The sequence below is a fragment of the Austrofundulus limnaeus genome, unplaced genomic scaffold (assembly GCF_001266775.1).
Source record: "Austrofundulus limnaeus strain Quisiro unplaced genomic scaffold, Austrofundulus_limnaeus-1.0 Scaffold3, whole genome shotgun sequence".
NCBI classification, from domain to species: Eukaryota; Metazoa; Chordata; class Actinopteri; order Cyprinodontiformes; family Rivulidae; genus Austrofundulus; species Austrofundulus limnaeus.
The window spans coordinates 6326725-6338306 of record NW_013952405.1 but is presented as its reverse complement, the minus strand read 5'-3'; the positions used below and the strand labels follow the sequence as shown (position 1 = coordinate 6338306).

General features: G+C 39.9%; 1 protein-coding gene across 1 annotated transcript; it reads right to left on the bottom strand.

Moving 5' to 3' along the window:
- Window positions 1-6: 6 nt before the first annotated feature.
- Window positions 7-11568, bottom strand: elapor1 (endosome-lysosome associated apoptosis and autophagy regulator 1). Its single transcript, XM_014019733.1, has 22 exons — window positions 11173-11568; window positions 9440-9560; window positions 8466-8646; window positions 8224-8371; window positions 8065-8145; window positions 7876-7981; window positions 6493-6642; window positions 6232-6320; window positions 5951-6128; window positions 5195-5323; window positions 4814-4904; window positions 4604-4706; window positions 4348-4485; window positions 3292-3555; window positions 2546-2722; window positions 2314-2464; window positions 1693-1789; window positions 1518-1619; window positions 1200-1326; window positions 851-1029; window positions 577-742; window positions 7-507 (listed from the first exon to the last, which is right to left on the bottom strand). Exons 1-22 carry the CDS (start codon window positions 11272-11274, stop codon window positions 433-435), a joined length of 2955 nt encoding a protein of 984 aa, XP_013875187.1. The 5' UTR covers window positions 11275-11568; the 3' UTR covers window positions 7-432.
- Between the last annotated feature and the right edge of the window lie 14 nt (window positions 11569-11582).

Sequence of the window (11582 nt, the reverse complement as noted above, 5' to 3'; positions counted from 1 at the left end):
ACGCTAATAAGCCTGAATTGTAACATTGGTTTAACAAGCAAAGAACCTTGATGAAATAAAATAAAATAAAATAAAATAAAATAAAATAAAATAAAATAAAATAAATGATTAATGTTGTGAAAAATGCACACAGTTTTACACATCCAAAAAATGTAACTCAGTCCATGGATGGATATTTTTTACACCAACGCCATCGCCACAGCAAATCCATCATTTGGACACTGCATTTTAGTTGTAAATTCTGCAGTCTAGCATGCAACAAATAATACTACAAATGAAATATCCAGTGTTCGTTTGAACAGCTTTAGTAAGCCTATGAAATCTGCCCTGTGTCTATATTCAGACTCTTCAAAGGCTGATGGACCTGAACYGACTTTTAAAACCATTAAACTGAAGACTTCTTCTTGGTTCGGTGATCCTTTGAATTCAGCATCAGCAGTCTTCCTCCTCGTGTTGGTGGCGTGAAGATGACTTGAGTGGAACTGAGTCAAATCCATCTGATGTTCTCTGCAAACACAATTGTACTGTTGTGAAGTGAAGTGGCTCAGTGTGACACTGAATGAAAGGAGGACTAACCTCTCGTGAGAAAGACTTGATTTTCTTGAAGAAGGACTTATGGGTGAGGTCCATGAGTTCATCCTCTACATCCTCTCCCTCCATTATTGCACAGCTGTCTGCAGTCGGCAGCTCACACTCTTTACCTCCAGAACTCATCATCAACCTGGAGTATTTATACTCCAGTCTAACAGAAGGATGACAGAATATGGTCAAGGATCATGTTAGCTGAGACCCTTAAACCCGACAGGGCTGTGATAAACATTGACAGAAATGTAAAGCATCCTAGTCTCACCTGCGTGTCCTTTTCCAAAAGTAACAGCTGATACTGATGAGCAGCAGAGCAGCGACTGCTCCAATGGAAACGCCAAACCTGAGCCAGAAATCCAGAGTCACACAAGCGCTGACTGTTTGTGCCGGCAGTGATTCTCCTCCGTAACACTGAAGAGGCTGCTGCCACACATAGGTGGTTCTCTGAGAGACACAGAATAAAAAAGCTGCATGAGTTTCATATCACACTTCAGATAGATAAAACCAATTCTTTGCAGCTAAACTGTTGCATGAATGAGATTTTTTTTTCCTGTGATAGATGTGTGAAACTGAGAGGTGGTCTTTGTCAGTATGCCTCTGCCTGTACATATTACCTGTATTCCCTGGATGCACGCACTGACAATCTCTCTGTAGTGGTCTCTGGTGCAGAGTGGACATGCATGCTGGCTTTGCCACAGGAAATGGAAACTACAACCATCGCACGTCCCCTCAGAACAGTTACTGTCAAGAAAAACAAGGTCATAGAGACGATTGCGGGCTGCAAGTGAATCTCCAAGGAGCCCGGTTTCACCGTAGCTCAGCTTCTTAGAGCTTAACGCGACATATGTTGGAGAATAATGCAGCTGTTTGACTCTGTGGGATCATCTAAATAAAAGGTCAAAAGCTGAGAGCTGAGTTACTGAGAGCAATACCTTGGGTATGTGATGTAGTCGTTAGCCGTGACTGTGGGGTTGCATCTTAATCTGACAGTGGCCGACCTGCCTTGTTTACAAGCTTGAGTTGCATCACTTGATCTGAAAAGTATTAGAGTTTTGGAAATGTGCACCAATGGTAATGAAGTAAATGCGTAAATGCTGTCTTATTTACCTGTAATAGAATATGACATCTGGCAGCTGAGGGGAAGCTGGAGGAAACAACCAAGATGGAGACGTTATRCCTTCCAGGGTGGAGTCAGTGGTCACACCTTTGGAATAAAAAGACACAAAACCAGCATTAATGCAACAATCTGCTCTAATTATTCCAACAAAATAAATTATATTTGATGCTTTACAGGGGACTGTCAAATTATGTCTATACAAACGTTATATTTTATCGCCCTTTCTAGGTTTTTTTATATATTTTTTACAGACGTCTAAAGAAACACAAGGTCAAATTTGAAGCGTAACCCTCTGATGCTAGCCGGTTTCTGAGCCTGGAACATTTTGAACTTATTGCTCTTCTGATGTGGACTTTCATGTTGCTAATTGGCACTAAAGCAGGTGTAGCCAGCAGAAGCTTTGCAAGAACATCATTACAAGTTAGGAAAACACTTTTGCATTTTTATAACTGCTTTGCTGCACTGATACATTTTCACTGTGGAAATCTTGTCAAAATTGTGAACAGGGCGCCCCCATCTCAGCAGGGTGACAGCAAAATTAGAAGGCAGTGGCAGGAAAACATCCTAACAAAACATTTTGGGGGGAATACTTCTGCAGATGATGTCGTTACCTATGAGTGAGTCCCCGATGACAAAAGGCTGGGAGGACACCATGCTCTGACTCCTGATATCAGAAGGAACCACCACAGACTGACAGATGTAACTTTTCACCACTCTTCCCGTCTCTGTTACGTTGTCCACACAGGAGGCCGGCTCATGTCTCTGTAAGCGGGACACAGGGAGGTGAATCGCACATCGAGCATCAATCAGTTCACAAAAGGAACATCTGCAATATATTCTCACCTCGGTCCCACACAGACCCAAATTAAAGTGATGAAAATAGCGCAGGCCTTTGTTGGTGAAGCGGGGGCTGCTGCGGAAGCTGGTGACATTGGACAGGAGAGAGAAATCGTAGCGCAGCAGGGCCCCTCCCTTCGCCTGAACGTCCACCTTACAGTCACTAAGACAGGCTGTGTAGGCCTGTGGGTCAAAGGTCAGAGTTTCATCAGGCACACGTCATTTTCTCTCTCCTGTGAGGAAAATAAACCTGCAGTCTCATAGTAAGAAATCATTACAGAAGAAAGCATCTTAAAAACTTTTTTTTTTTCGTTTTAAGATCAAAGGACTTCGGTTTTAAACTCTTAGGATCTATCAAAGCCATGACTTAATATGATAAAACACATCATAACATAGAAAAAACATTTTGTTTATTTCTCTCTGTATCTACGATCAAATGATTTATTTTATTTGCAACATTATATAAATGTCTTAGATTTTAAATTTTTTAAACTCACCTAAATTTTCCTTTATTTTTTACTGTCTTTGGTTCATGTGCATYGTGATTAGAGGGCCCCTTCAATCTAGCTGTTTGAACATTACCTTGATAATTTGATTTTACCTATAGAGTTGTATGCAAATAAAATCATGTGAAATAAATAGGTTTCAAAGCCCAAATTCAACTAAAACTACAAAGATGAACCCTACAGAGCGTTTTTAACCTGAATAAATTTAATCAAAGCTTTCTTTTTCTGTGAAATCTGKCTCCTTACTTTGTTTCTTTTGGTGTTTGGGCCACACTGGATGCAGGCCGACTTTCCAACTGGCTGACTAGCCCTGATGTAGGTGTTGGGCGGGCAGCTTTTACACACTCCTGTGGCTTCGACCATGTAGTGTCCCGGAGGGCAGGGGACGCAGGCGGAGTCAGACTTGCCGGACATCAGGGCGCAGCGGCGGCACTGCGAGGCCACGCCTCCCACCACGTTGGTGACGTGGATGGAGTAGATCTTCGCAGCATCAGCGCTGTACCTCCTCGTCTGAGAGAGGACCAAGACAACGACTCATTCAGAACATTTAATAAACTTTGACTAACTTTAAACTACACTTATTATGACGCAGAGTGCTCAGAGTTTACATGGCTCAACACTGCCATCTACAGCGCAAGGCCAAATCAAGGATAAAATTCACAGTTTCACTAAAGAAAAAGCATGTAATAATAATTTCTAATGAGAGTTTTGGATTTTCAGTCATTAGTTTTAAGTGTACCTGAGTATAATTTATCTTCTTGGACTTTTGCAAACTGGTATGTGTCCAGAAAATGTCCTTGCATGTCCTTATTGTAAACATTACGAATTTAATACTCTTCAACATAGTAGTTGTATTACTTTAATTGCTACAATTATTCATTTTTTGAATACAAACATTTCATCTCTCTACGATCATTATTTTCACTTTATTGCAGTATCTTCCAATATTTTTACTGCTTATGCACAAGAAAAGAGAGATTTTGAGCATGAGCTATAAATCAAAGCTTATTTTAATCTCAACTGAAACAAAGAAAATTGGAGAAATGCTCTAAAATAAAGCAAACATTGCTCTCATATTCATCCCTCCTAACAAAAAAAAGTTTTCAGTTTGTATATAAAAATATGAAATTCAAGCTTGATTGTTATTCCTGTATGAAGAATAGTTCTAGAACAAAAACAATTTAAATCATGCCATTGATCAAAAACTTTACCAGTTTAGGTCTAAGTTACACATAAAGCTAAGTGAAAGTGTTTTWAAATAATAAAATATCTGTCATGGTGAACATGTGTGATGTTCCTCACCGTGTTGTACGTCTCAGTGCGCTGAAACTGCCAGCTGAAGCTGACTGTGTAGTTACTTTGGATCAGGTACGAGTACGACTGCTTCCTGTTGGTGCCCTTCCACTCCTCCACTACATCATTAAACCAGCTATTATAACCCTGAAATGACAGCTTCTCATCTCAGAAATCCCAGTCAAACGTATATGAAGCTCTGCACAGTACACATCTTAAAGTATTTGTAAGAAGAAAATAATTAAAAAAAAACTTTTTCCCTCACCGCCATGAAGTAAAACTTGCAGTCAGCTGTGCAAAAGGTCTCGAAGACAAAGGTGATGCGAGATAATTCACTCCTTTCTGTGTCTTTGGCTGTAGACTCAGCCCTTAAGCAACCAAAACACATTTTATTTAATTTTCACCACAGATATCTATAATCACGAGATGTAATGAACGAAAACATGTGTTTAACTGTGCTGAGTAAATTCCTCACCTGTATCCAGGAAGAGTGAGTGTGAGAATCTGGTAGTCAGTATCCAGATCCCCCGGGGGGGTGTAGACATATTCTCCAGCCACCTCCCATGCTGTCATTATAATTAATGTAAAATAATAATAATAATAATAATAATAATAATAATAATAATAATAATAATAATAATAATAATAATAATAATAATAATAACAACATACTTTGAATAAAGGTCTTTTATGTCATTTAAAAACGCTATTTTTCATCTAAATCTTAACCATACAAGATTAAAAACACATTTTGTAACTTAACTCATTGCTTTTAAATATATTTTTGCATGTTGAAGTGTATTGGGTGACTCTACTGTCTTTCTGCAAGTAGCTGTTCCACCAGGTGGGCTCTCACCTGTGCTTTGGTCATAGTTGCTGAACTCGTGACGAGTAACAGAGCTTCTCATGTTGGTCGGCATCGTGTTCCACCACTTGTACTCAAAGCCCAGCATCGGCTCTGTGCCAACAGGACACTTGGCACAGACTGGGAGGTAAACGATGACAAACTATCAGGATATACTGTGTATATACATTTTATTGAGTTACAAAATGTAGGCATGTTTTTACAATGCCAGGACATGTTAGTAATTGATTTTGGTTTATGGAACAAAGCAAAGATAGGAGAAAAGCCCAAGAAAATTTAAATTCCATGACGTAAATATTTTAAATGCTGTCCTTTAGTTTAACATGTGGCTGCTGTTCAAAAGCAAATATACTGTATTTATTCTCTTGAGTCTTTATTTTACTAATTTATGTCTGAAACAAAGTTACCRGTGCCAAACTATCTCCCTGCACAAGAAATGTTCAAATATCATTATAAGGACATAAATATATGTGTTTAACTAAATAAAAATAAAAGAAATCTTTTTTGGAAAATCCAGACAATCTTGTCCAGTAGTTTTTGCAGGCTTACAGTTAAAATGACTTAGTGAAGATTTTTATTTCTTACAATAATAAATTCAAAAGATTCCTACTAGTTGAGTCCTTCTGGCACAAAGCTGTAACTAAACTTCTATTAAATAAGCTTTTAATAATAAAAATCTTCATGTTCGTCTCACAGTAAAGCTCACCAGACCCTGAGAAGAACAGAAGGACAGTAATGATTCTGTACCTGTTCCATTTGAGTAGGAGTTGTTACTGCAGGGCTCACATGCTGAGGTGCTGTTGATAAAGAAGCCCGGGTTACACGGCGGGCAGGTCTGCCTCTGTCCTGATGCTGGAAGCTTTATTGCTCCTTCGATGGTTTCACTGCAGATCTTAGGTTGGATCCACTTGTACATGAGCTGAGTCTAAGACACGAGTTAGTCACTCTACAACCAAACCAGTCACATAATCTGTAAACGCAGGAAACATTTTCCCAGTTTTTCACTGATCATTATTTGTCTTCATTACCTTTCCCTCAGAGTCACAAGGGGTGTGGGTGTAAAAGTAGTCACTGTGTGTACATGCAGGCCTTGGTTTGCAAGTCCCTGAACTGGGTTCTGGTGACATAGGAAAAACAAGAACAGATGTGAGAGAGAACACACAGCTCACATTAAGATTTAGTGATAACCACTTAGGTACTAAATGTCCTGCTTTGCATGCCGGCTGCCCTCTATGTGCAGCTGCTGAAATGTGGCTAAAGGATCTGTGAGAAAATGCAGGCAGGCGTACCGGCRTATTTGTCTGTTTCACACTCGTGGCAAACAGTGGCGCCCTTATTGGAGTAGGTGTCAGCAGGACAGGGGGTGCACCGGGGAGATCCTGGGTTTGCACTGTGTGTGCCAGGTTTACAATGAAAACACTCCGAGGTGTAGGACACTCCTGCAAGAAATCCATCAATCAGCTTGAATAAAATTACATAGTTAGATGAATTGCATCTTCAAAAATGCAGTGTAAAAGCTAGAGATAATGGCTTTGCTGAAAATCTGAAACTGAGCTGTTTGACCTAAAAGAAGCAAAACACTAGCTAAAAGCTAAAGTAACATTACACTAAAACCTAAATGTATCAAAAGACTAGCAAAAAGTATCAAAAGTTAGATTTAAGATAAAAGAAGCAAAGTAATACACTAAAACTTAAAATTATCAAAAAACTAGCTAAAGTGTCATAATGTTTTGCTCGAAGCTAAGAGAAGTAAAAATAAGCTGGCTAAAAGTCACAATAAACCAATTATAAGCGAAAATTAGCAAAATTGTATCTTAAAGTTAAAAGTAGCAAAAGTTTTAAAAGCTAAAAGTAGCTAAATGTTTGCTAAAACTATCAAAATGTTTTGCTAAAAGCAAAAAGTGGTTAAAAAGGCTAGTTCAAAGTCACACTAAACTAATTAAAAGCTAAAAGTAGCTAAATGTCTACTTAAAATTAAAAGTAGCAAAAAGACTAGCTAAAAGTAGCAAAAGTTTGCTAAAAGTTGAAAAATATTTGCTAAAACTATCAAAATGTTTTGCTACAAGCTAAAAGTAGTAAAAGGCTAGCTAAGTCACAATAAACTAATTAATAGCTAACTAAGTTAAAGTTAAAGGGTAAAGGGTAAAGGGTAAAGGTACTTTATTGGTCATCGATGCATGTTCCCATACAACGACAAAATTTGTGCTCTGCATTTGACCCATAACGTGAGAAACACCCAAGTGGAGCTGTGGGCAGCTATGTAAGCGCCCGGGGAGCAGTTGAGGGTTGGGTGTCTTGCTCAAGGACACCACGACATGTGGGCATGGCGGGGAATCGAACCTGTGACTTTCAGGTCCCAAGCTGGCTGTTCTACCACTAAATTTTCAAGATAAATTTAGCATAAGACTAGCTAAATGTATCAAAAGTTAGCTAAAAGCTAAATGTGGCAAAAGACTAGCTAAAAATATCCAAATTTAGGTAGAAGCTGAAAGTAGAAAATAACTAGCTAGCAGCTAAAAGTACACTAAAAGGTAAAATATTTTTGTGCAATCACAAAAACTAAGTCATAGCACCGATTGAGCTCACACATGAACTTAACATTTTGATATGTGAACGGTTCAAATAGCACAAAGCGTAGAGAAAACACACACGTAAACCAGGCTTTACTGTACCTGAGACCTGAATGTTTCTTAACAACACGGGTTTGGCAGCACTACTCATCAGATCGTACGCAGTGGTTCTCCAGTACAGAACATTGTTGCCTTTTCTCAGCTGCACCTGCACAGAGGCAACATGAACAAAATGACAGATCTTTCCATCAAACCTTTCCAGCTAATGACTACAAAACCTGCAGCACAAACTCTGTGTTGGCTCCAGCTGCTTTCAGAAATCCTCATCCACCGGCTCTCAGAGTCTGTTGACTGGCACTGGTCGTTCTGGACCTACAGAAGGGGGGAGAAGTATGCTTACTGAATAATCCCTGTGTCCACCGGCAACAGTCACACAACTGCAACACGTACAAAGAACTCGAAGTAGATGCTGTTGTCAGGGTAGAAATACTCAAAGGTCACAGTTCCAGTTTTTTTCAGGTTCACAGCATAAGTCAGCGTTGCCGTGCACTCGTCCGTGTTCGAAGCTACGTAGTCGCCTTTTGGTGTCCAGGTGGAGCTTCAGAAACATTGTTGAAAAAAAATTAGAGCCTCTCAAAATGAAAATAAACACACTTCTGTGAGGAGGTCATCGGGTCACAGTTTGCACTAACTTAGAGCAGTCTGAAACGGTCTTGCCCTCTTTGGTCAGCTTCCCGTGAGTGATGAAACCAGCTGGCAGGTTGTCCCACTCCTCAAAGGCCACGCTGGTCCCCAGCGAATAGGTGCCCGCAGCACATTTCTGGCACTGCTGCAGCTGCATGTTCAGGAACTCCCCTTCACTGCAGGAGAAGGCTAAACACAAGAAAAAAACAAGAATGCATGTCGCCCACCACTTTTTAATGACAGAGCTTTAAACTAAGGTGAACACATCATGCAAAACCCACTTTTWAGGAGTGTAGAAAAAAGTTGAATTTAGGGGCTTGTGGAGTTACAATAAGGAGGATTTCAGAGCAAAGCATTGCAGTTTCACTTTATATTGACCCCAACTAGGTGATTTAAATGTGGTAAAAAAAGGATTTAAAGGGGCAATATCATGTAAAATCAACTTTTTTTGAGTTTTATATCATGGTATAATGTTATACTCTCATAAAAAACATGCTCAAAGCCTTGCTTTGACTCATTCATGAATGTTTGAGAAATCCTGCAGCGTTTTTAGGAAGCCATGCTGAGGAGCAAAACGACAGATAGGGACCAGAAACGCCTCTGGGTTGTGTCCTTTTGGGACAAGCTCCTCCTCTGGGATGTATCTTTAAGCCAAACTTCCTCATGGCGGAGCCCCCCTCCCACCCACTCCACGACTCCGGCGGGCTACGTGGTGAAATGGGCGTGAGCGAAGTGGTTGGATTTTCTTAAAGAGACAGAGACCTATTTCAAGACATTTAGAAACTGTCAAGATGAGACGTAAATTGTTTTGGGGATTTTTACAAATATATAGCTCTTTCATAAGCTGAAAATGTGACATAGTTACTTTATTTTAGTATAAAATTGAAATATAGGCTTGGAAAGCACATAATATTGCCCCTTTATTAGCGTGACATGTCTCCTTTAAACTAAGATAACTAAAAATGGTACCCGGGACACTTACTGCACTGAGTCCCTCTGACTGGATCTGGGAGGCCTGTGCACGTGTCAGCTTTGTTGGGAATCGCCACCCTCCATCTTGACCCGAGCACGTCACACTCTGTGTACTCGAAGTGGTAATCGGACTGCGGAAGCAAAACGCAGCTGTGAGTTTCACACAAGCAGGTAGTAAAGTGCAAAGTGAAACGACGCACAAACTAAAAAAAACAAAACCTATAAGCTGAGTTATGGTTGCAAATAATGCCATACACAGTCAGCGTACATTCACTCGATGGAAGTTGAAACCTTAAAAGCAAATTTGAAAATGAAACATTAGTGTTGGAGAAATAGATCACTGGGTCATTTTACACCGGTGACATCCCAGCTCCTAACCAGGCCAGCCTCTTTGGTAAATAAAAGGTGAGGCCAATATTTGCCGAGGAGTGTTTTTCAACGGCTCGCACTTACAGTATCAAAGATGTGCCGCCGTTTGCCTGCTGCCTTCAGGGGATATTTACTAAACCCAGAAGAGAAATGCTGATCTGCTCAATCCTTCAGTAAACATTTCCTTTTAGCCTCACCACGGGGAACTGCAGAACATGAGAATATGATGCTTTTACAGCTAACTCACCCAAAAGAAAGAGTAGATGGATAAATGATGGAACAATACAAGGTTTAATACAATCTCAAGGTTTTCTGTCCAACAACAAGGTGTAATACAACATCAGTTAGCAGTCTAATCCAGGTCCACACACACGGCCTCGTGAGATTAATAGTTAACAGAAACTCAGCAGCAGCACTCCTGTTAGGAACACACAGAGATTACCTGAGCTGGGAGATGAACAGGAGTTTGATTCTGATGTTAAAATGCAGTGAATTGGAGACGGGCCTCAGCCTAATCACCTTCTTTGAACAAACATGTGGAAACCAGGGTAACGGGACATCCTGACAGCTGGGCCTCATGGTCAGAAACAAGCACATGGAAACAGAATCACCTGCTGCTACTTAAACTCAGCTCACCAATAAAACCTTACAGCTCCTGGAACTACACCTTTCAAAGAAAAGATAAGCTGATAAAAAAACGTTGTTTTTTTTTTTATCAAACGGGACTGCTGTTATGCAAAGTGAGAGCCGATATGAGTGAGGTGAGCACAGAGGATGATGAAACATATGGAAGTTCTGGTAAAGCAAGGTTCTGATAAGCAAAACAACTCTTTACTTCAATTCAAACAGGAAACTGTTTCCTGAAACACACACACACAAAAAGAAGAAAAACTGCCATGTGGTGATAACGTTATTCTCAGGTTTCTTGGAAAACATCTCTCAAAATGCATTTATCAATATGAACTACTTTATACATCAATGAAAACTCATGATACATYTTTACCAAACTTTGCTGATAAACTGAAGAAATGCAGTCAAATACTCTGCCAATGTGAAATTTTCCTTAATATTTGTTAATTGCCACCATTTTATTATTATTATTGAATTCTAATCAGTTTTTGAACTTTTCAGCTTCTGTCCCACAAAATGACTTTTAGAGAAACTTGCAACRTTTATAAATAAAGAGCAGGAAAATAAAAAGTCCAAACAACCATTTAAAACAATAGTGTTAATCTATTGATATGGCAAAACATTTCATCAAATATCATTTGTACATTTAAGCTTGTTTCACACAGTGAGAACCAGTGTGTAGAACTTTGTTAGTTTGGTATTATTAACGTTAACAGCGTTTGACAGTAAAATAAATCTTCTCACCTCCTTGCACATGGGAAGGTCTGCAGAYGTTTGCACAAAAAGCAGCCAGAGCAGAACAGCGCAGCGAGCCCAGTGGCTCGGGTGTTTCAGGCCTTTATGCATCACAGAGCTCTGCTGGTGCTGAAGTGATGGAGACAGAGGAGCAGAAAGCTAACCTGAGCTGTCAGGTGCTGCTGGGGGCGGGGCTTATCCCTCAGGCCGTTTGCTGTCTTAACAGTTTGACTGCTAAACAGATTCTAAGTTACTGTCACTGGTTAGGGTTGCGTTACTTTGAAAAGCAAATGACAACCAACATGTAACCAGTGGTTAGTCGGGACATTTAACTCTGAACAAATCCCAACTATGTTTGGAAGCTTATTTCCTACACACACACACACACACACACACACACACACACACACACACACACA